At 39.1% G+C, this 26,042-nt stretch overlaps 1 protein-coding gene and 1 long non-coding RNA gene across 5 annotated transcripts in view; one reads left to right on the forward strand and one right to left on the reverse strand.

The window, feature by feature from the left end:
• TGFBR1 (transforming growth factor beta receptor 1) overlaps nt 1-10,906 on the forward strand; it is a 74,809-nt gene extending 63,903 nt beyond the window's left edge. For 2 of the 4 annotated variants that reach the window (XM_055578625.1, XM_055578626.1), the window contains exons 7-9: nt 489-613; nt 1,620-1,750; nt 6,617-10,906. In XM_055578625.1, the coding sequence (XP_055434600.1) occupies nt 489-613; nt 1,620-1,750; nt 6,617-6,742 (382 nt within the window). In that variant the 3' untranslated portion in view covers nt 6,743-10,906. Of the gene's footprint in view, nt 1-488; nt 614-1,619; nt 1,751-3,488; nt 3,546-4,892; nt 4,911-6,616 lie in introns of those variants that run through there. The other 2 variants (XM_055578629.1, XM_055578628.1) reach the window with 2 other exon arrangements.
• Nucleotides 10,907-11,496: 590 nt separating this feature from the next.
• LOC129650308 (uncharacterized) lies at nt 11,497-23,549 on the reverse strand. Its single transcript, XR_008713711.1, has 2 exons — nt 23,408-23,549; nt 11,497-11,699 (listed from the first exon to the last, which is right to left on the reverse strand). It is a non-coding gene; the product is annotated as an uncharacterized LOC129650308 (long non-coding RNA).
• Between the last annotated feature and the right edge of the window lie 2,493 nt (nt 23,550-26,042).

A 26,042-nucleotide genomic window follows, 5' to 3' on the forward strand; every position in this document is an offset into this window, starting at 1 on the left:
TGGAATCTAAAATATGACACAAATGATCCTATCTGCAAAATGGATTGTGGGACATAAATAACAGACTTGTGGTTGCTGGAGCGGAGGGTGTTGGGAGAGGGATGGGGTGGGAAGCTGGAGTTAGCAGATGTTAAGCTATTACATATAGAATGGATAAACAACAACATCCTACTGTACAGAATAGAGAACTATATTCAGTATCTAAATAATAATGGAAAATAATATTTTAAAAAGAATGTATATATACATATAACTCACTTTGCTGTATAGCAGAAATTAGCAATATTATAAGTCAACTATACTTCAATAATTTTTTTTTTATTTTTTTAATTTAAAAAGCAGCAGAACCATAGTGAAAGGAGGAAAGGTCAAAGTTAATATTGCTCCCCACCCCCCTGACCTCCCGCCCAGGAGTAAAAGAAAGATGATGAAACAGTTTAAAAAGTAATGTTATATTGCATAAAATGAAGTGCTGACTTCTTTTTTAGGTACATGGCCCCTGAAGTTCTAGATGATTCCATAAATATGAAACACTTTGAATCCTTCAAACGTGCTGACATCTATGCAATGGGACTAGTATTCTGGGAAGTAGCTCGACGATGTTCCATTGGTGGTAAATTTCTCTCCCTTCCCCCAATATATTGTCACAAACAAAAGTTGCTTAAGAATTGTCTTTTTTATTGAATGAAATTGTTTACCCATTGATCACTGAGAGTGCCAGAGAGATGACACAACATGCTTTATCCTTGTGCATGGCTTTATCCTAATATACAGCTTTATTCCAGTGTGGTCTTTTTCTAGTTCCACTTGAATTTTCGGAAGCAATAGAAACCAACCCCTTGTTATCTTGCAGTATAGATATTTAGAATGAATGACTGCTTGTGAGGCCACCCAGGAAGCTATTTTTAGCATGTACCAGAGTCAAACTGATTTTACCCCGAGATTGTAGGGATTTTCTCCATCTTGAGAGTGGAAATTACATATACAAAATGCAAATAGACTGTCACTGCATTACTTTTTAAAGTACATTTGTGTTAGATTGAGAACTTTCAATGTTTACTTGAGAAACAGTCTTATCCTTGAGAACCCAGGCTCACCCGAGACTAGGGCCTCAGGTTTCTGAGGCAGTGAGGGGTGGAGTAGCAAATAGGACAGGTTATTAACAGACACAAGTAGAGGAAGGGACTTGCACCTCAGGCTTGCCATGTAGGAGTCACACCTTAGTGAGAGTGTACATCCCTTTACCAGCTGAGGCTGTGCACTTGCAGAATAAAGGCTTTCATTTCTCGCACATTGGGGCTCTAGAAGAAAATGTCTATCTGGTCATCACAACTCATAGTTAACCATTATTAAAATAGCCTTTGCTGATTACATTGCAGAATTTAGTTTCAAAGTGTGGGCTCAGTACTGACTCAAGGAGGTGGGTTGTTGATGCAGACATGGATAAGAGAGAGCAGACATGGATGAGAGAGAGCAGGCTGTTCCACTTACCTGTTTTAGTAATGGGACACTGTAACAGGACTTCCAGCTGTTCCTTTTGTGTCTGGTCTAAGATTGTTCTGACATTATCTGAATAAACCTTTCAAAATAGGTTTTTTTTAAATTCTTTACCAATGTAGGAATACATGAAGATTACCAGCTGCCTTATTATGATCTTGTACCTTCCGATCCATCAGTTGAAGAAATGAGAAAAGTTGTTTGTGAACAGAAGTTAAGGCCAAATATTCCAAACAGATGGCAGAGCTGTGAAGTGAGTATTTATTTTGGATATTATACAGTTTTCTAAACTGCTTCTGGTTAGTATGTGGAAATTTGCTACTTTTCTTTAAGGAAAACAGAAGTAAGAATTCCCATTCCTTTATTTTTCATAGCTAATTAAATCAATGAGTAAAAACAGAGTAATTTGATTTTTATGTTCAATTTCAAGTACATTGCAAAGGCGATGGAACATTTTTAGTGGCCATCAGTTTATTAGAACAGTGTTTAGATCTGCCAGTGAAACAAGGCTCCTGCATTTTAAATTAAAGCTTCCTGGCTTTCCCTGGTGGCTCAGTGGTGAAGAATCTGCCTGTCATTGCAGTTAACACAGGTTCAATCCCTCATCTGGGAAGACCCCCACAGGCCACAGAGCAACTAAACCCATGCACCACAACTTATTGAGCTCTAGAGCCCGGGAGCTGAAGCTTACTGAAGCCCACATGCCCCAAGAGCCTGTGGCTCTGCAACAAGAGAAGCCACCACAACACGAAGTCCCAGTACCACAACTAGCGAGTAGCTCTTGCTCGCCACAAGTAGAGAAAAGCCAAGCGCAGCAATGAAGACCAAGCACAGCCAAAAAATAAATGGTTGTTTTTTTTTTTTTTTAAAGCTACCTTTCAACCAGGGCTGCCCAGAACAGTGGGCTGTGTGCTGGCTGGAATCAGGAGGCCTATATTCTAGATCCTGGCTACCATATATTTCAGAGGCTGACTTCTGGCAAAGCACTTCAGTTCTTGGGACCTTAATATGCCTTTTTGTAAAATAAGGGATTTGGATGATTGTGAAGATGGTTCAGATGATTTTATATTTTATTCATTTCACTGCTCATTTGACTATTCATCAGGAATTTGTGGAAACTGCTTTTCAGCAGTATCTGAGCTTTTCAACCCCAGCTCTTTACAGAAAGTTTTAGAAATATTTTTGTAGTTATACTTTTAAAGAATTTATAAGAAAAATGTTATTTAATTTATCCTTAATTGCTAACTTTTACTAACGGAAGTAGAAGGTATTAAGAATACATAGAAAAACTGTACAGAAAAGGTCTTAATGACCCAGATAACCAGGATGGTGTGATCACTCACCTAGAGCTAGACATCCTGATGTGTGAAGTCAAGCAGACCTTAGGAAGCATTACTACAAACAAAGCTAGTAGAGGTGATGGAATTCCAGCTATTTCAAATCCTAAAAGATGATGGATGTTGTTAAAGTGCTGCACTCAGTATGCCAGCAAATTTAGAAAACTCAGCAGTGGCCATAGGACTGGAAAACATCAGTTTTCATTACAGTCCCAAAGAAGGGCAATGCCAAAGAATATTCAAACTACCACACAGTTGCACTCCTTTCACATACTAGTAAGATAATGCTCTAAATCCTTCAAGCTAGGCTTCAACAGTACGTGAAACGAGAACTTCCAGATGTACAAGTTGGATATAGAAAAGGCAGAGGAACCAGAGATCAAACTGCCAACATCTGTTGGATCATAGAAAAAGCAAGGGAATTAAAAAAAAACTTCTGCTTCATTGATTACAGTAAAGCCTTTGACTATGTGGATCACAACAAACTGGAAAATTCTGAAAGAGATAGGAATACCAGACCTCCTTACCTGCCTCCTGAGAAACCTGTATGCAGTCAAGAAACAACACTTAGAACCAGACATGGAAACAGCGAACTGGTTTAAAATTGGGAAAGGAGTATTGTCAAGACCGTATATTGTCACCTTGCTTATTTAGCTTATATGTAGAGTACATCACGTGAAATGCTGGGCTGGATGAACCTCAAGCTGGAATCAAGATTGCCAGGAGAAATATCAATAACCTCAGATATGCAGATGACATCACCCTAATGACAGAAAGTGAAGAGGAACTAAAGAGCCTCTTGATGAAGCTTAAAGAGGAGAGTGAAAAAGCTGGCTTAAAACTCAACATACAGAAAACTAAGATCATGCATCCAGTATCATCACTTCATGGCAAATAGGTGGGAAACAATGGAACAGTGAAAGACAATTTTCTTGGGCTCAAAAATCACTGTGAATGTTGACTGCAGTCATGAAATTAAAAAAGATGCTTGCTCCTTGGAAAAAAACCTATGACAAACCTAGACAACATATTAAAAACAGAGATATCACTTTGCCAACAGAGGTCTGTATAGTCAAAATTATGGTTTTTCCAGTAGTCATGTATGGATGTGAGAGTTGGACCACAGAAGCCTGAGTGCATAAGAATTTATGGTTTCGAACTGTGGTGCTGAAGAAGACTCTTGAGAGTCCCTTGAACAACAAGATCAAACCAAGTCCTAAAGGAAATCAACCCTGAATTTTCATTGGAAGGGCTGGTGCTGAAGCTGAAGCCCCAATACTTTGGCCACCTGATGTGAAGAGCTGACTCACTGGGATAGATAGACCCTGATACTGGGAAAGATTGAGGGCAGGAGGAGAAGCAGGTGACAGAGGATGAGACGGTTGGATGGCATCAATGACTCAATGGACATGAATGTGAGCAAACTCTGGGAGATAGTGAAGGACAGGGAAGCTTGGCGTGCTGCATTCCAAGGAGTCAGAAAAAGTCAGACACAACTGTGTTAACAACAACCATTATTATGATACTATTATAATATTGGTAAAACAAAGCATTTCCCTTTAGAGTTGATGTTTTGTAGTTTAGGAAGAATAAAAAGCTGTTCACTTAAGTAGTTTATCTTACATCTTAAGATTCGGACACGACTGAAGTGACTTAGCAGCAGCAGACTTCATTAGATACCTGTGAGATCAAGAGAGTTCCTTGGCTACCTCCAATGAAATCAAGTATGCAGGCCCAGACAACATATATTGTGTGCTCACAGAACCTGCATGTTTAACAAATGAAATTGGGCTAGATTTTGTCTTTGAAAAATTTCATTTTGATACCACAAACTGGAATTATTCATGCACTCAGTCAATAAGCAAATTAGAGCAAATTAATATTAAACAGATGGCTAATTAAGCAGGAAGGAAAGTTAGTAGTTAAGGTTAAAAACATACACGCAAGTTGAAATTACTGTCGCAGCATGTTGAATGAATGCCATCGGTGTCATTTAGCTAGTTTTGTATCACTAACTTAATCTTTCACTTTTCTCGGGTTTTACAAATCTCCCCTCAGTAGCTGAAACGCATCGAGAATTTGAAACTGATAGGATACCTACGGAAGTGTTTTTCAGAGCCCTCTGACCTTTTCCAGTCTGGAAAGCTGGCTCGGGATATCCCTTACCTTTCACCTGTGATCTCTCTTGCCTCTTTTGTGGTGACTGCCTTTCTGAATCCCATGTCTTCACGTTTCTTGGTTTGCTCATTATCCTCCTCTTCAGCTCTTTGCTCAGATATTACCTTGTCAGTGAGTCGTTACCTGTCAATCTATTTAAAATAGCACTTTTTCCCCTGGCATATTTTATCTCCTTCCCTAAATGATGTTTCTCCTTAGCACTTACCACTGACAGTCCATGCATTTTGCTTATTTATTATGTGCTTTAGCCCTCTACAGTGTAAGCTTTGTGAGAGCAGAGATGTTGTCTGTTAGTTGGCTGCTGTGTCTGTTAGTGTATCCTACTAGATACATGTAGGATGGTATCTGGATCATGGCACTCAGTTTGCTGGATGATTTTATGCATGTCCTGAACCCTTGGTCATTTTTACCTGAAAACAAGTGTTCATTTCTAGGAAATTTTCCTCAAGTATTCCCTTCCATTTTCTTCTGTTCTTTTTCTTCAACTCTGGTTATGAATGTAGACATCCTGAACAGGCATTCTGATTTTCTTGTGTTTTCCTTCTTATTACCCATCTCTTTGTTTTCTTTTCTCTACTTTCTGGGAATCTGCTTTTATCTTTTGGTTTTATTATTATTATTCAGGTTTATCTTGTAGTTCTATAAAACTTTCCCCAAACCAAACAAAACCCAAAAAAGTATTGATAAGTCCAGTATCAGTATTTTCTTTTATCTCTTTGAAGGTATTAATGATGGATTGTTGATATTGTCTTCTGTACACCTTTTGTTTTTTCCAAGGTGTTTTTTTCTGTTTGTGTCAGTTTCTGCATTTCATATTACTTTCCTGAAATGTTGATCAAGTTCATACTCTGTATAAAAGCAGCACTGAAAGCTGATGGGAAGCTTTGTGCACATGAATGGAGCTTATCGTCAACTTCAGTCTGAGGGTGAAGTAACTGGATTGCTTCCTTGGGGAATCACTGATGTCCCTCTCTTTAGGCTTTTCTTCTTGGGCTGAAGACTCTTCTGGTCTCCTACCTGGAGGAGTATGTAAAGTCACTGGCCATGTTCTGGGGAGAAAGTTTATTGTCTTAGGATTTAGTGTGTTGTCAGTGTGGAATTTTGCCCTTCTTTCCCCAAGATGGGAATCTGTTCTGCTGTCTCAGATTGAAATCTCTTGTCCTCTGTTGGGCTGGGGTGGGATGGTCACCCAGCTGTGTGAAGTTGGGGCAGGGCAGGTATCTGGGTTTCTAGCTTCTTTGGCTGATTCTGTTTTTACCCTGAACTTCTTCACCCCAGGGATACAGGATATAAGTTAATTCCTCAGTTTTGGGGGCCATTTCATGTGAGTCAGGTTCCCTTTTTGCTTTGCACAGCTCTATTTGAGGATTCAGCTTTCTCAGGCTGCTAAGTAAATCCTCCCTTGTTCATCTGCTTTCCAGCTGCTGGCACCAGTATCCTGCTGATGGGAATTTAGGTCGTCTTTACTCATTTGCTATTACAAATAATGCTGAAACAGAAATACTTGTATGTCGTTTAAAAAGAAAATTTACAGGTAAAGATTATTATCAAGGTCGTTGAAAAGTGGTGCATGCATTAATGATCTTTCTTTTCTTTTCTTGTAGGCCTTGAGAGTAATGGCTAAAATTATGAGAGAATGTTGGTATGCCAATGGGGCAGCTAGGCTTACAGCTTTGCGGATTAAGAAAACATTGTCACAACTCAGTCAGCAGGAAGGCATCAAAATGTAAATTCTGTGGCTTTGCCTGAACTCTACTTCTTCTTCAGATCTGCTCCTGGGTTTTAATTTGGGAGGTCAGTTGTTCTACCTCACTGAGAGGGAACAGAAGGATATTGCTTCCTTTTACGACGATGTAACAAGGTGAACTAAAACATCCCAGGATTTCTTCAGACCCAGGAAACCGCCATGTGGGTTCCTTTCTGTGCACTATGAACGCTTCTTTCCCAGGACAGTTACAAAATGTTGTGTAGTCTACCTTTATTTTTTATTAACACAAAACTTGTTTTTTTAAATGATTGCTGGTCTTAACTTTAGGTAACTGCTGTGCTGAAGATCATCTTTAAGGGTAAAGGAGCTGGATGGCTGAGTTATATGAAACATTTCTTATTTTTAAAGAAAGTGATTTCTCCTGGTTAGTACATTCTCAGAGGATTCTGAACCACTAAAGAGTTTCTTTGATTTAGACTTTGAATGTACTGTTCTATAATTTTCAGGATCTTAAAACTAACACTTATAAACTCTTGAGTCTAAAAATGACCTCATATAGTAGTGAGGAACATAATTTATGCAATTGTATTTTGTATATTATTGTTCTTTCACATATTCAGAACATCACATGCCTTCAAAATGGGATTGTACTATACCAGTAAGTGCCACTTCTGTGTCTTTCTAATGGAAATGAGTAGAATTGCTTAAAGTCTCTGTGTGTGTTAAATCTGTCATGTTTTAATTCAAAAGTTTATTTACCTGGATAACCCAGACTTATTCTGTTTTGTTTTCTGGAAGAGTTTTTCTGGTATGTTCTTTGGTATTCCATTCTGAATATGCCTTTCTCCTGCCAAAATGTGCTTAAACCACTAAAGAAATGAAATGGCATTAATTGGTAAATTGTTATCATGGTCATAATTAAGTATTCTCATCAAGTTTTTGCATTTTAATTGTATTGTCTAAGTACACTTTAAAAAATTCAAGTGGCACTCTTGATGCTTATAGTACTTTAATAACTTAAAATCTGTAGCATACAGACGAATTTTTCTAAAAGGGAAAATTTGTCTAGCTGCTTGTGAAAAGTTGTGTGGCATTCTGTAAGCCATTTTTTTCTTTATCTGATCAAAGACAGTGTTATTTTTTTAAGAAATGAATTATGTTTAAAATTAGAATATGGTTAATGTTAAATAGGCTTTTTTCTAGGAAGGTAAAGGTAGTTGATAATTTGAATAGTTACAGGTGTGTGAGAGTCACATTGTTGTGTAGGAGTCACTGTTCTGTGGACTTTGTCTTTGTAGCTAAGGTTAGTGTGGTTTTGAGGTCGCACTACACTTTGAGGAAGGCAGCTTTTAACTCCGTCTTTCCTTCTCTGTGCAGATATCACAACTGCCTAATTTATATGGCTATGGAGTGAATTTGGTGCACCCTCAATATTTGGGAAAGCGATAGCTAAGGAATATTCCAAGGATAGATTCTCCATTTACAGATGTTTATGGTGAAATTAAATGTTTAAAGCAAATCTGTCACGGCCTTCTCACATTCAGTTGAGAGTAGCTTATAATAACTGGTCTTACTTCCAGTGCTGAAAGTCTTTGCAGGATTTTTACAATTTTTCAAAGTCCTCTTTATCACTGTGATCTTAATCTGAGGGAGGAAAGTCTATCATAGCTGTGAGGCAAGACATACCTTATAGAGCTGTCAATTTCCTGATGAAAGGGTCAGAATAACCTTTACAGTATTTTGGTAAGAGATAGTGGCTATTTATGCTGACTGAGCTGCATTCTGATAACGTCTTATTTCTTATAAATAGAATAAATTTGAAAGACTATTTGGTCTTAAAGCCAAAGTAATTTTAGAATGAATGACATACTTCATAGGAATTTAGTGTCAATTTCATGTGTTTAAAAACATGGGGAAAATATTGTTTAGAGGTTAATATTTTGAGTCCAAATTTGAGTTTTTTCTGTAGTTACCATGATTTCATCAAAGCAAATGAGTGAGTTTGAGAGGTTTGTTTTATAATTGTGTTACATTTCCTGTTTAATAATCTCTAGCTCTATGATCAGGTACTTTTACTTTTTTTTTTTTTTTTGGCCATTTACAAGCCTACCAGATCTGCTTTATGAAATCCAGGGGACCAATGCATGTAATCACTAAAACTATTTTTATATAATTTTAAGAACATACCAAAAGTTCTTGTCTGATTTAAAGTTGTGATACATGATTTCTCAGTTTCATATAAGGTAATCAACTTTTGCTGAAGATATTCTTTATTAAGTCAAAAAGTGAGTTACAGTTTTACTGTTCAGCCTAAATGGATAAAATCTACTTTTGATGAATCAGGGAACTTTTTAAAAGTTGGAATTTAGTTCTAAATTGGGTTTACATGTTACTCTAGCTGATTCCATTTTTTTTTTTCCCCCCGACTAACGATGGTTTGACAAACCCCAATTGGCTAGTACTGAAAATGAAAGTAACTGAAAATATTTATGGATCATGATTGCTATGGCTATTCCTGCAGAAAAATTTGACTGAAGAACTATATTTAAAAACACAAGCCTTTGTGTTTATACTAGTATCTTCAGATGCTCACTTTCCAAGGTTCAACTTGGCTAAAGTATACCTTCAGGCAGATTGTCAGTCAGTACCCCCAGAGGAACGGGGATGAGGGGTGCGTACGGCTTACTGGGGTGTAGACATCCCTGGTCTTTTCTTCACACCCTTAGCTCGCTCTTTCCCAAACTGCCTTCCTGCTGGTCCTGCCTCTGAGTGGGCTGGCAGCAAGGGTAGCTCTGGCAGTGGGAGTTGTGCCAGAAGCAATGGCCAGTTGTATCTTCCCTAGGACAGGGTAAGGTCCAAAGAGCCGAGCCTGTAGTTATGCTGTAATGATAGTGCTCAGGAAGTGCCTTGAGTCAGGATACAGTGCCATGGTCATCAAGAACTCCAAATTTCTCTTCTTAAAAAATTTCAGTGGTCACTTGGCCATTTTGCTGCTCATGCCTGAGTTACCTTTTTTCCCCCTCTACCTTAAAGAACTGTCACATACAGAGTATTTTGTAAAACAAGATGGTGAAGTGCTAATTAAAACTCAAAACAACATGAGGATCCCATTAGACATGGTCATATCAAGAGTTTATTTTTACCCCTCCAATGAAAGACTGATTGTTAGTAAACTATTTCTTGACCATGGCAGTGTTCTGGCTCCAGATGGTGAGAGTCCAAATAATGGTTCTGTCACAGCTTGGCAGAAAAATGCCAGTTCAGATGTTTTTGAGACTCTAAAAAAATAGCTCATGACGTGTCCTGCAGCATCTTGTGTCTGTTTTGGAATGCTGTGATTCCCATGGGCCCTCTCCAGAAATGCTGGACTTCTAGGACATTCTGAGGATTGTCAGTACATTTAAACCTTTAACCCTATTATGCAGTCTTATTTGTAACTGTAAACTTAAAAAAAAAAGTGGTTAACAACATTCAACCAGTTTCTTAAAGCTTAAAAAGAACTTCAGTGAATGTTTTTATTTTTAAACAAGATTTGTGAATTGAGTATCATGAACTGTGTTTTGATATCCCTTTTTCACATTGTGCCAATGGAATGGGGTGTTTGATATTTCTTTATATGTCAAGGAGATGCTTCAAAACGTCAATTGCTTTAAACTTAAATTACCTCTCAAGAGACCAAGGTACATTTACCTCATTGTATATATGATGTTTAATATTTGTCAGAGCATTCTCCGGGTTTGCAGTTTTATTTCTATAAAGTATGAGTATTATGTTGCTAAATTACTCAAATGGTACTGTATTGTTTATATTTGTACCCCAAATAACATCTATACTTTGTTTTCTGTATTTTATTGTATTTGTGCAGAATTCTTTTGGCTTTATCACTGTAATCTCTGCCCCTTTAAGATGTGTACAGAAAATGTCCATATAAATTTTCACTTACGTTGGATGATTTTGAGAAACCTGTAAAGAGGTGAGGAAAATGAAAACTGCAGTTCCCCATAAATTTTTTAAAATTGTATACTGTATTTGTAGTAATATTCTGAATGAACTGTAAATAGGAGGTAGAAGAATAATGCTTATGTCAAGTCCTAACACTACAGTAGAAAAATGGAAGCAATGCAAATAAATTACTTTTTTTCCCAAGTGCTAGTGGCATAATTTAAAATAAAGGGTGTATATTGGAGAGAGTCCTGCTATTATGACATGTAACTGATATACATACAGACTAGAACCTTTGGATGACTGCTCGGTACAAGTTACAGTATTAGAACGTGTTTGAGACTTGCCCACCTGTCCAAAGGTGCATCTTTGTGTGTAGAAGCTTCTTTCCACATGCTTGTGGGTTGTTAATCTGTCGGTGGACACGAAGTGACATGTCTACACGTGAACTGCTTTGTCTCTGGCTCAGCAATCTGCTAAGTTTGTGTTAAAGTTTTTCAATGATTTCCAAAGAAAATTTAAAGTATTTTCATCTTCTTTCCAAATTTTTCCTTCTTTTCCTAAATTAAGGATTGTGAGAAATAATTTGTAGAAATAAGTTTTTGTTTTTGAGTTTTTTTGAAGTTAGTCTCCTGAGAGTGAGAACTTCACTGATAAGAGAACTGAGGAAGTAGAGAGGGGAGATGTCATCCCCAAGCCCGCAACATACTCTGGGTGAGGTTTTGTAGATTGCATTGTTCTTGCATTAAAGACTAGTCACCTCAATTCAGAGACCGGATTTAGCGATTTTATGTTTCTTCATATTTTTCTTCATAATAAAGGCAGAAGTAGAGGTTTTTCTTGTAACTTAGAAGAAAGTGAGATTACTTTTAAAACATCATAGATTCAGAGAAAACAGAACTAGCTTTGTCTTTTCATCACCTCTTCAGCCCTTGGGGTTTTCCAATTTGGAGAAAGTGATATTACACATATGACCCGATGGACAGATCTTGCAACTCGGTGCTTTATTTCATAATTGAGAAAACATTGGCGCTATTCTGAAAAATGAGTAGAAAAATTTGATGTTATAAAAGTGAGGGCTCAGTCATGTATGACTTGTAAGGGTTAGAAAATATTCAGTTAAATAATATTAAATCATTGTGAAAAAGAAGGATTCTTAATGTGAGATGGAAAAGAAAAAGAAACTTAAGATGACTATTTTCTTTCCTAATACAAAAGAACAGAATTATAAGAACGGGATATTGGCAACTTAAGTATTTCAAAGAAGAGAAAGGAAACAAAGGCTGTCAAGAATAACAGGATTTGGATACAACTAAACCAGCTCTCAAAAACAGAGGTGGGAAAAAAAAAAAGCAGCACATGTGAAAAAATGAAATTAAGATCATTCCTTAATGCCATACACAAAAATAAGCTCAAAATGGATTAAAGACCTCAATGTTAGACCAGACACTATAAAACTCAGAGGAAAACACAGGCAGAACACACTATGACATAAGTCACAGCAACGTCTTCAGTCCATCTCCCGGAATAATAGAAATAAAAACAAATGGGACCTACTTAAACTCAAAAGCTTTTCCACAGCCAAGGAAACAATAAGCCAAACGAAAAGACTACCCACAGATTGGCAGAAAATATTTGTAAATGATGTTACTGATAAGGGATTAGTCTCCAAAATTTACAAACAGCTTATGACACTTAATAGCATCAAAACAAACACCCACTCAAAAGGCAGAAGCCCTGCATAGACACGTCTCACAAGAGGACATACTGGTGGACAGCAGGCACGTGAAAAGATGTTCAACACCGTTCCTTATCAGAGAAATGCAAATCAAGCTACAACGAGAAATCACCTCACACCAGTCAGAATGGCTATCATCAAAAATCCACAAACAACAAATGCTGGAGAGGGTGTAGAGAGAAGAGAACCCTCTTGCCCTGTTAGTAGGAATGTAAACTGGTACACGAACTATGGAGAACAGTATGGAGGTTCCTTAAAAACTAAAAACAGAGCTACCATATGATCCTGCAATCCCACTCCTGGGCATATATCCAGAGGAAAACATGACCCCAAAAGATACATGCACCCCAATGTCCACTGCAGCACTGTTGACAACAGCCAAGACAGGGAAACCACCTAAACGTCCACCAGACATTCAGGCGTGGCGGCTCACTCCGTGTGCCTGGAGAATCCCACGGGCAGAGGAATCTGGCAGGCAATGGTCCACAGGGTCACAAAGAGTCGGACACGACTGAAGTCACAGCACACACGCACACAATGTATATTACAATACCAGCACAAAGGAGTGGGCAGGACATGGAGCTATATTGGAACAAATACTCTGCTTTTTACTGGAATTACACTAGCATTAATCTGAAGATTGTGGTTAACTAAAATACTGTAGTCCCTAGAACAGCCACTAAAACACTCAGAATACAGTTTAAGAAATCTAAACAGCACACTAAAAAATTTTAACACAGAAGAAGGCAGCAATAGAAAGATGGAGATGCAAAGACATATGAGACATTTGGAAAACATAGTAAAATGGTAGCCATAAATCATATCAAACCATACCAATAATTTCATTAAAAATGACTGGACTAAATGCTTGAACCAAAAGAAGAAATTGTTACAATGGATAAAAAAAGCAAGACTTAACTATATGGTGTCTACAAGAGAAACTTGGGATTCAAAGACAAATAGCACAGAAGTAACAGTATGAAAAATAGAGCCCATGCCAATAGTAACCATAAGGCAGAGCCAGAATGGATATATTGATATCAGACAAAGTGGGACTGGAAATAAACTAGAAATAGAGGACATTGAAAATGATAAAGGGTCAGTGTATCAGGGACATATATTACTCTACCAAACGGGTTCACGCATGTGCACTCAGTAAAGCTAACCTAGTGACAGTAGGTTGTGGTGAAGAAAATTCCAGTGTTTATTGCGAGGCACCCACTGTGGGGACAAATTAAGAGTGGTAGCTCATGCCTGAATGACCCAAACTCCCCACTGGATTCTAAGGAAGATAAAGTGAGGGAGAGGGTCACAGGGTTATTGATCAGCTCATGCACAGTTCTGGTTGGTTAGTGGTGAGCTAACAGGGTGATGTTTGGGGACTCTCCATCATCAACTTTCTGCTTCCAAGCTGTCTGGAGCCTACATGCCTGTGGTCAGCATGTAGTTAACTTCCTCCAACTGGTGGTTGTGAAAGTGAAAGTCACTCAGTCATGTTCGACTCTGCAATGCCTTTGGAATTCTCCAGGCCAGAATACTGGAGTGGGTAGCTGTCCCCTTCTCTAGGGATCTTCCCAACCCAGGAAACGAACCCAGGTCTCCCACATTGTAGGCGGATTCTTTACCAGCTGAGCCACAGGGGAAACCCAAGAATACTGGAGTGGGTCGCCTATCCCTTTTCCAGTGGATCTTCCTGACCCAGGAATCAAACCAGGGTCTCCTGCTTTGCAGGAGGATTCTTTACCAACTGAACTATCAAGAAGTCCTAGATATTAATGTACCTAAAAAGGCGCACTTAAAGACAAATATGTGGAGAAAAAAAGTGACAGAACTGAAAGGAGAAATGGATAATTCACCAATAACATTTGGAGATAGTACTGGAAAAAAGGCAAAAAAGAAAATGTCATTGCCCAACCTGTCCTGACATTTGTAGATCAACCACCACAGCAAAACATACATTCTTTTCAACTCCACATGGAACATTCTCCAGGGGAAGACCACATGCTGTGCTATAAAACAATTTGAAAGGACTGAAGTCATAGGAAGTATCAATATATTTTCCAACCATTTGAAATTAAGTTAGGAGTCACCAACAGACATTTTGCAAATCCCCAAATATTTGGAAATTTAATGCATTTCTAAACACTTGTGTATTGAAGAAATCAAGGAACGTTAAGAGAATTTTAATGAAGTAAAACAGCATATTGAAATTTATAATATGCAGCTAAAGCAATATTGAAAGGGAAATTTAGTTTTAAATACCTATATTTGAAAAGATATTTAAATTCCATGAAGATATAAGCAAAAGTCCTTCATACTATTAGCGAACTGAATCCAGCAACAAATAAAAAGGTTTATACACCAGGACTAAATCGGCTATATCCTGGGGCTGCAAGCTTGATTTCACATCCAAAAAGTTGTATGCTACTGCTACTGTTATGGAGAAGGCAATGGCACCCCACTCCAGCATTCTTGTGTGGGAAATCCCATGGACAGAGGAAACTGGCAGGGTACATTCCATGGGGTTGCAAAGAGTCAGACACAACTTAGTGACTTAACAGTAGCTGCAGCTGCTAAGTCGCTTCAGTTGTGTCCGACTCTTAGCGACCCCATGGACTGCAGCCTACCAGGCTCCTCTGTCCATGGGATTTTCCAGGCAAGAGTACTGGAGTGGGTTACCATTTCCTCCTCCAGGGGATCTTCCTGACCCAGGGATTGAACCCATGTCTCCCGGTCTCCTGCACTGGCAGGCAATGGATTCTTTGCCACTGAGCCATCTGGGAAGCCCTAAAAACGTATACCATATTAATAAAATGACAAAACCCATATGTTCAGCTAAATAGATACAAGAAAAGGCATTTGACAGAATTCAGCACCCATTTGTGATAAAAACACAAACTAGGAATATAAGGCATGTTCCTCAACCTAAGTGAAGAATATTTTCAACCTATGAAAATCCTACAGCTAATAAGGGTGAAAGAGAGTGTTTCTCCTAAAATCAGGAGCAATCAAGAATATCCACTCATTTTTATTTAACATTGTAGCAGAGGTTCTATCCAGCTCCTGACCTGCCCCCAACCCCCACCAAAGATTAAAGGCATTCAAATTTGAACGAGTAAAACTATTCACAAATGATGATTTCCTATGATCCTAAGGAATCCACAAAAAAAACTGAAAAAATTGTAAGGGTGTATGATGCAAGATCAATATATAAAAATCAACTGAAATTCCCTATTAGCAATAAACAGTCCTCTTAAAAACTTCCACTCACAATAGCATCAAGAATATAAGAATAAATTTCATTGAAAAAGTATAAAAACTGCAGAGAGAAATTAAAGATCTAAATAGATGGAGAAACATCCCATATTTTTGAACTAAAAGATTCAATACTCTTATAATGGTAATTCTCCTCCAGTTATTCTCTAGCTTCAACTTAATCCCTATCAATAGTTCAGCAGGCTTTTCTGTTTTTTGAAATAGACAAACTGATCCTAAAACCTGCATAGAAATGCAAAGTATCTAAAATAGCCAGAATTATTTTGAAAAAGAACAAAACTGGAGGAATTACCCTACCCAATTTCAAGTTTATAAAGCTGCAATAATTAAGACAGTGTTTGCTGGCATCAGGATAGGTGGATAAAGCAATAGAATAGGGTTAACAGTCTAGAAATAAACCCTTACATATATGATAAATTGATCTGACATATGTGCCAAGCCATTTCAATGTGAGATCAGTCTTCAGCAAGTGGTGCTGGGACAACATATACCAAAATGGGGCGGGGGATGAGTGGGGGGAGGTGTGCGAAGACAGAAAATTTAGACCTTTAGCTCATTATAGACCTAAAGATACAAGCAAAGGCTATATGTACAACTAGAGCTTCCCCCGTGACGCTAGTGGTAAAGAACCAACCTGCCAATGCAAGAGACACGAGACTCGGGTTCAATCTATCAGTTGGGAAGATCCCCTGGAAGAGGGCATGGCAACCCACTCCAGTATTCTTGCCTGGAGAATCCCATGGACAGAGCAGGCTGGCAAGCTACAGTCCATAGGGTCACAGAAAGTTGGACATGACTGAAGCGACCTGGCACCTCACATAACGACTTCTAGAAAAAAATGAGAGAATCTTCATGGTGTCAGTGTGATACCTGAAGCAAAATTAAAAATGTTGAAAAACTGGACTTCAGAATTAAAATCTTTTGAGCTTAAAAATATTGGTGTTAGTTAGGATTGAGGTGGTGGAGAAGTGGGACATGAAGTTCACCTCCTCCCATAAAAACATTAAAAACACACCTACAGATATTTCCCTGGTGGTCCAGTGGTTAAGATTTCACCTTCAAGGGTGCTGGTTCGATCCCTGCTCAGGAAGCTATGATCCCACATGCCTCAGGGCCAAAAAAAAACAAAACATAAGGCAGATTCATATTTTAACAGATTCAATAAAAACTTTAAAAAAATGGTCCACATCAAAAAATCTTTAAACCCCGCCCCCCACATCTGCAAATAGAATGATTCACACAGAACATCTATGGAACACTGGTAGAAGACCACAGACTTCCTAAAGAGAGCAACAAAACCTCCACGTAACTGGGTAGGACAAAAGGAAAGAGAAAAATAAAGGAACTGGGGCAGCCCCGCTGCAGGGAGGAAGCTGTGAAGGAGGAAATGCTCTTGCACCCTGGGTAGCCCCCTTGCTGGCAGAGAGACCAGCCTGGATGGAGGGGGAGCTTCAGAGCCTAGGAGGAGAGTGCAGCAAAACAGAGTAACCTGTGCAGAATGTTGGCACCACCACCCCATGCTCTGTGGCATGAGATGCTCATCCATCAAACCACCTCAGGCTTCAGAGGTTGAGACTCAGGGAGAAGACCGGAGTTGGCTGTGTGGAGACAGCCTGAAGAGTCTGGATGGTGGCCACAGAGGGTATACTCAGAAGGAGCCTGGGCTCACCAGTGAGGTCAGCCACCCTTCCTGGGGGACGTACAAGGATGGGGCAGGACCGCAATAAGAGCTTCTCTCCCTGTGAGTGCTCTCAGGCAACAGGACACCTCCTACAGGAGCTCTGGGCGTGGGGGTGAGTCATGGACACCATGGTGGGCTCGAGAGAGGGGCGTGGGCCATCACTGCCACTGCGAGACCCGTGAGCAGGCACCAAACCCCGCCCCCGCTGCCCCAGGAGCACACAGGTGCCGCTGTACCTGCACACTCCTATCAAGGGAATAACGGCTCACACACTGAGGAAAGAGGCAGCAAGCCTCCAAACTAAAAGCAGCCCCGTGATTTTGGTGGCAGAGTAGAAGGATTTGAGCTCACCTCCTCTCACAAAAACACGAAAATCACAACTAATTGCTGAACAACCAGAAAAGACCAGAACCTACAAAAAAGGATATTTCACTTTCAGAGACAAAGCAGCAGCCACAATGAGATGGTAGGAGGGGTACCTTTGCCACATAATCAAATCTTACACCTATCAGGAGGGCAGCCCACAAATTGGGAAATAATTATATCATAAAGGTGTTCCTACAAGAGTGACAGTCCTGAGCCCCACATCAGGCTTCCCAGCCTGGGGGTTTGATGTCGGGAGGAGGAATCCCCAGAGCACTTGGCTTTGAAGGTCAGCAGGGCTTGAGGGCAGGAATTCCACAGGATTTGGGGAAATGTGCTCCACTCTTGGAGGCTGCACACAAGGCTTCACATGCACTGGGACCCAGCACAAAGCACTAACTCCATGGGAGCCTGGGACAGACCCATCCAGGGCTTGGAGGGCCTCCTGGGGACGTGGGGGCTGGCTGCGGCTCACGGGAGGACAAGGACACTGGTGGCAGAGGCCCCAGGAAATACTGATCAGCATCTGCTCTCCAGGAAGTCGCCATATTGGCACCAAGACCTGGCCCTACCCAAAAGCCTGCTGGCTCCAGGGCTGGAACACCTCAGGCCAAACAACCAGCAGGATAGGAACACAGCCATCATTAGACGGGCCACCTAAAGCCATACTGAGGTCACAGCCACCTTTAAACACACACCTTCACATGGCCCTGGTCACCAGAAGGACAAGACCCAGCTCCACCAACCAGTGGGCAGGCACCAGTCACTCCCAACAGGAAGCCTGCACAAGACCTAGGACCAACTTCACCCACTAGAGGGCAGACATCCAAAGCAAGAGGAGCTATGATCCTGCAGCTTGTGGAAAGGGGACCATGAACACTGAAAGTCAGACAAAATTAGGTGACAGAGAAAGAAGTTCCAGATGATTAAAAACCCAGAAGAATAACTAAATCAAGTGTACATAGGCAATCTATCTGATAAAGAATTTGGAGTAAATATAATCCAAGATCTTGGAAAAAGATTGGAGGCACAGTCAGAAGACACAAGAAATGTTTTAATAATAAGCTAGACGATTCAAAGAACAAACAGAGATGGACAATATTATACTGAAATGAAAAATACACTGTAAGAAATTAATACCAGAAGAACTGAATCAGAAGAAGGAGTAAGTAAGCTGGAAGACAAGAGTGCTGGAAATCACTACTGTGAGACAACAAAGAAAAAGAATGAAATGAGGACAGTGTCAGGGACCACTGGACAATATTAAACCAACAACATGTGCACTGTAGGCGTCCCAGAAGGAGAAGAGAGAAAGGGCCTGGGAAAATATTTGAAGATATTAAAGCTGAAAACTTCCCTAACATGAGACAGGAAACACTCAAGTCCAGGAAGCATGGAGAATGCCATACAAGATAAACCCAAGGAAGCACATCAGTTCACTTCAGTTCAGTCACTCAGTCGTGTCCGACTCTTTGCAACCCCATGAACCACAGCACACCAGGCTTCCCTGTCCATCACCAACTGCCGGAGTCTACACAAACCTATGTCCATTGAGTCAGTGATGCCATCCAACCATCTCATTCTCTGTTATCCCCTTCTCCTCCCACCTTCAATCTTTCCCAGCATCAAGGTCTTTTCAAATGAGTCATCTCTTTGCATCAGGTGGCCAAAGTATTGGAGTTTCAGCTTCAACAGCAGTCCTTCCAATGAACACCCAGGACTGATCTCCCTTAGGAATGGACTGGTTGGATCTCCTTTCAGTCCAAGGGACTCTCAAGTCTTCTCCAACACCACAGTTCAAAAGCAGCAATTCTTCTGCGCTCACCAGTCTTTACAGTCCAACTCTCACATCCATACATGAGCACTGGAAAAACCATAGCCTTGCCTAGATGGACCTTTGTTGGCAAAGTAATGTCTCGCTTTTCAATATGCTGTCTAGGTTGGTCATAACTTTCCTTCCAAGGAGTAAGCGTCTTTTAATTTCATGGCTACAATCAGCATCTGCAGTGATTTTGGAGCCCCAAAAAATAAAGTTAGCCACTGTTTCCCCATCTATTTGCCATGAAGTGATGGGACCAGATGCCATGATCTTAGTTTTCTGAATGTTGAGCTTTAAGCCAACTTTTTCACTCTCCTCTTTCACTTTTCATCAAGAGGCTTTTTTAGTTCCTCTTCACTTTCTGCCATAAGGGTGGTGTCATCTGCATATCTGAGGTTATTGATATTTCTCCCGGCAATCTTGATTCCAGCTTGTGCTTCTTCCAGCCCAGTGTTTCTCATGATGCACTCTGCATATAAGTTAAATAAGCAGGGTGACAATATACAGCCTTGACGAACTCCTTTTCCTGTCTGGAACCAGTCTGTTGTTCCATGTCCAGTTCTAACTGTTCCTTCCTGACCTGCAGGTTTCTCAAGAGGCAGGTCAGGTGGTCTGGTATTCCCATCTCTTTCAGAATTTTCCAGTTTATTGTGGTCCACACAGTCAAAGGCTCTGGCATAGTCAATAAAGCAGAAATAGATTTTTTTTCTGGAACTCTCTTGCTTTTTCCATGATCCAGCGGATGTTGGCAATTTGATCTCTGGTTCCTCTGCCTTTTCTAAAACCAGCTTGAACATCTGCAAGTTCACGGTTCATGTATTGCTGAAGCCTGGCTTGGAGAATTTTGAGCATTACTTTACTAGCGTGTGAGATGAGTGCAATTGTGCAGTAGTTTGAGCATTCTTTGGCACTGCCTTTCTTTGGGATTGGAATGAAAACTGACCTTTTCCAGTCCTGTGGCCACTGCTGAGTTTTCCAAATTTGCTGGCATATTGAGTGCAGCACTTTCACAGCATCATCTTTCAGGATTTGGAATAGCTCAACTGGAATTCTATCATCTCCACTAGCTTTGTTCATAGTGATGTTTCCTAAGGCCCACTTGACTTCACATTCCAGGATGTCTGGCTCTAGGTGAGTGATCACACCATCGTGATTATCTTGGTCATGAAGATCTTTTTTTGTATAGTTCTTCCGTGTATTCTTGCCACCTCTTCTTAATATCTTCTGCTTCTGTTATGTCCATACCATTTCTGTCCTTTATTGAGCCCGTCTTTGCAGGAAGACATGCCAAGACACATATTAATCAAACTCACAAAAATTAAAGACAAAGAAAAATATTAAAGGCAATATGAGGAAAAAAAATCAACAAATAATGTACAAGAGAATCCTCATAAGGCTATCAGCTGACTTTCCAGCAAAAACTTTGCAGGCCAGAAATGAGTGGCACACTATATTTAAAGTGATGAACGGGAGAAATATTACAACCAAGAATACTCAGCTCAGCAAGGCTCTCATTCAGATTTGACAGAGAAAGCAAAAGTTTTACAGACAAACAAAAGCTAAGAGAATTCAGCACCACCAGACCAGTTTCACAACAAATCCTAAAGGAACTTCTCTAGGTGGAAAAGAAAAGCCCGCAACTAGAAACAAACAAAAAAATTACAAATGGGAAAGCTTACCACGAAAAGCAAACAGAAAGATAGGAAATCATCCACACACAAATATATTAAAACCAGCAATCATGAGGAGTGTACAAATGCAGAATATTGGAAATGCATTGTAAATTAAGAAATCAGCAACTTAAAAACAATTTTGTAGATACATAGACTTCTGTATCAAAACCTCATGGGAACCACAAACCAAAAATCTACAATAGATACACACACACACAAATGCAATCCAAATACAACACTTAAGATAAATGTCAAATCATAAGAGAATAAGGGAAGAAAAAAGGCCTATAAAAACAACAAAATGATAATAAGAACATACATATAAATATTGCCTTAAATATAAATAGATTAAAATTTCCAACCGAAAGATAGAGACTGGCTGAATGGATACAAAAACAAGACCCACATATATGCTATCTATAAGAAACCCACTTCAGATCTAGGGACACATACAGACTGAAAGGGGAGGGACAAAGGTATTCCACACAAATGGAAATCAAAAGAAAGCTTAAGTAGCAACACTCATATCAGACAAAATAGACTTTAAAATAAACACTGTTATTAGAGACAAAGAAGGGCACTACATGGAGAAGGAAATGGCAACCCATTCCAGTATTCTTGCCTGGAGAATCCCAGGGACAGAGGAGCCTGGTGGGCTGCCGTCTATGGGGTCGCACCGAGTCAGACGTGACTGAAGCGGCTTAGCTGTAGCAGCAGCAGTGCCACAAAGTGAAAATATAGGTCACTAACTACAAACCACCAAACGATTCCATTTCCACTTAAACCAAGGTCATACACTTTATGTCTGAACTTTATTTTTTGTCTTCATTCATATCTTGGTAGTTTTCCCTGCTTTCCAATAAAGTTTTTCTATGAGGGCTTAAAAAAAAAAAAAAAAAAAAAAAAGGACACTACATAATGATCAAAGGATCAATCCACAAATAAGATGTAACAAGTGTAAACATATATGCACTCAAAGGAGCACCTCAGTATTTAAGGCAAATTATAACATCCATAAAAGGAGAAATTGACAGTAACACAATAATAAAGAGGGACTTTTAACACTTCACATTCATGTAGGAATAGATCATCCAGAATGAAAGTCAATACGGAAACACAGGCTTTAGATGACATAGTAGATTTAAACTTAATTGATATTTATAGAACATTCCATCTGAAATCAGCAGAATACGATTTCTCCTCAAGTGCACACAGAACATTCTCCAGGATTGATCACATCTTGGGCCAGAAATTGAGCCTTGGTAAATTTAAGAAAATTGAAGTCATACAAAGCCTCTTTCCAAACACAGTGATATGAGATTAGAAATCAACCGCACACACAAAACTGTAACTAACAAACACATGGAGGCTAAATAATATGTTGCCACCACTGACTCGATGGACGTGAGTCTGAGTGAACTCAGGGAGTTGGTGATGGACAGGGAGGCCTGGCGTGCTGCGATTCATGGGGTTGCAAAGAGTTGGACACGACTGAGCAACTGAACTGAAGTGAACAACCAATGGATCACCGCAGAAATCAAAGAGGAAATAAAAAAAGATACCTAAAGACAAATGAAAACAAAAGCATGACGATCCAAAACCTGTGGGACACATCAAAAGCAGTTCTAAGAGGGAAGTTTACAGCAATACAATATTACCTCATGAAACAAGAAAAATCTCAAATAAACAACCTAACCTTATACCTACAGCAACCAGAGAAAGAACAAACAAAACCCCAAATTAGCAGAAGGAAAGACATCATAAAGATCACAACAAAAATAAAATAGAGATAAAAAACAATAAAAACATCAATGAAACTAAAAGTTGGTTCTTTGAAAAGATATATGAAATGGATCAACCTTTAGCCAGACTCATTAAGAAAAAGAGGGTACAAATCAATAAAATTAGAATTGAAAAAGAAGTTACAATGGACACCACAGAAATACAAATGACCATAAGAGACTACTACAAGCAACTATATGCCAATAAAGTGGACAACTTAGAAACTGACAAATTCTTAGAAAGGTACGATCTCCCAAGACTGAACCAAGAAGAAACAGAAAATATGAACAGATCAATCACAAGTACTGAAATTGAAACTGTGATTTAAAAACTTCCAACAAACAAAAATCCGGGACCAGACGGCTTCACAGAAAAGTTCTATTAAACATTTAGAGACCATGTAACAAAAGTACTCTTGCCTGGAAAATCCCATGGACAGAGGAGCCTGGTGGGCTGCAGTCCATGGGGTCGCGAAGACTCGGACGTGACTGAGCAACTTTACTTTCACTTTTCACTTTCATGCATTGGAGAAGGAAATGGCAACCCCCTCCAGTGTTCTTGCCTGGAGAATCCCAGGGATGGGGGAGCCTGGTGGGCTGCCGTCTATGGGGTCGCACAGAGTCGGACACGACTGAAGCGACTTAGCAGCAGCAGCAGCAGCAGCAGCAGCAACTATCCTTATGAAGCTATTAAAAAAAAAAAAAAAACTATGAAAACTTATGAACCTATTCCAAAAGCAGAGGAAGGAACACTCCCAAACCCATTCTATGAGGCCACCATCACTCTGATAACCAAAACCAGACAAAGATACCACAAAAAAAGAAAGTTAGAAGTCAATATCACTGATGAACATAGACACAAAAATACTCAACAAAATACTAGCAAACTGAATCCAATAATATATTAAAGGGATCATACACCATGATCAAGTGGGATTTATTCCATGGATGAAAGGCTTTTTCAATACCTGCAAATCAATGTGATACACTATACCAACAAACCGAAGAATAAAAACCATATGATCATTTCAACAGATGCAGAAAAAACTTTTGACAAAATTCAGCACCCACTTACATAAAAAACTCTCAAGAAAGTGGGCATAAAGGGAACATACCTCAACATGTTGTTCAGCTGCAAACACCTCAACATAATAAAGGCCATATATGACAAACCTGCAGTTGATACAAGCATTTCCTCTAAGATCAGGAACAAGACAAGGATGCCCACTCTTGCCACTTTTATTCAACACAGTTTTGGAAGTCCTAGCCACAGTAATCAGAGAAGAAAAAGAAATAAAAGGAATCCAAACTGGAAAAGAAGAAGTAAAACTGTCACTAATTGCATATGATTTGATACTATACATAGAAAATCCTAAAGATGCTAGGAGAAAACTACCAGAGCTCATCCATGAATTTGGTAAAGCTGCAAGATAAAAAAACTAATCCATGGAAATCTCTTGCATTTCTATATGACAACAAAAGATCAGAAACAGAAATTATGGAAACAATCCCATTGACCATCACAACAAAAAGAATAAAATACCTAGGAATATACTACCCAAGGAGGCAAAAGATCTGTACTCTGAAAACTCTATGACAATGAAAAGACAACTCAAAATCTATGGGATGCAGCAACAGCAGTGCTGAGAGAGAAGTAAGTAACCATACAACCTTATCTTAGGAAGGAAGAAAAATCTCAAATAAATCAGCTTTACACCTAAAGCAACTAGAGAAAGAACAAACCAAACCCAAAGTTAGTAGAAGGAAATAAATCAAAGATCAGAATAGAAACAAATGCAATATAGAGAAAGAAAACAACAAAAAAGATCAATGAAACTAAAAGCTGGTTCTTTGAAAAGGTAAACAAATTTCATAAACTTTTAGCCAGACTCATCAAGGAGAAAGGAAGAGTGCTCAAATTTATAAAATTAGAAATGAAAAAGAAGTTACAACTGACACCACAGAAATACAAAGGCTGTAAGAGACTACTAAAAGAGCTATACACCAATAAAATGAAAACCTAGAAAAAATGGGACAAATTCTTAGAAGATACAACCTTCCAAGGCTGAACCAGGAAGAAATGGAAAATATGAACAGATCAATCACAAGTAATGAAATTGAAACAGTGATTTAAAAACTTCCAACAAACAAAAGACCAGATGGCTCCATAGGAAAATTCTATCAAATATTTAGGGAAGAGTTATACCTATTGTTCTGAAACTCTTTCAAAAAATTGCAGAGAAAGGAACACTCTCTACCTCACCCTATGAGGCCACCATTACCCTGATACCAAAACCAAAGATGATACAAAAAAGAAAATTATAGGCCATAGATGAACAGAGATGCAAAAATACTCAAAAAGATACTAGCAAACCCAGAATCCAACAATATTAATACATTATAAGGATCATATACCACGTTCAAGTGGGATTTATTCCAGAGATATAAGGATTTTTCAATAAATGTAAATCAATCAGTGTGATATACCACATTAACAAACAGAAGAACAAAAACCAAATGAACATATGATCATCTCAATAGATGCAGAAGAAGCTTTTGGTAAAATTCAGCATCCATTTAGGATAAAACTCTGCAAAAAGTGAGCACAGAGGGAACTTACCTCAACATAATAAAGACCATATACGACAAACCCACAGCTAACATCATTATCAGTGATGAAAAGCTGAAAGCAGTCCCTCTAAGATCAGAACAAGGCAAGGACGTCCACTCTCACTGCTTTTATTCAACATTGTTTGCCATGACTAGGACTTCCAAAACTGACAAGAAAAAGAAATAAAAGGAATCCAAATTGGAAAAGTAAAACTGTCACAGTTTGCAGAAGACAAGACACTAATACATAGAAAATCCTAAAGATGCTATCAGAAAACTATTAGAGTTCTATAAATTTGGTAAAGTTGCAGGTTATAAAATTAATGCACAGAAATCTCTCGCATTCCTACACAATAACAATGAAAGATCATAAAGGGAAATTAAAAAAATAATCCCACTTACCATTACATCAAAAATAAATAAATAAATAAAATACCCA

This window comes from Bubalus kerabau, chromosome 4 (assembly GCF_029407905.1).
Source record: "Bubalus kerabau isolate K-KA32 ecotype Philippines breed swamp buffalo chromosome 4, PCC_UOA_SB_1v2, whole genome shotgun sequence".
Taxonomy (NCBI): Eukaryota; Metazoa; Chordata; class Mammalia; order Artiodactyla; family Bovidae; genus Bubalus; species Bubalus kerabau.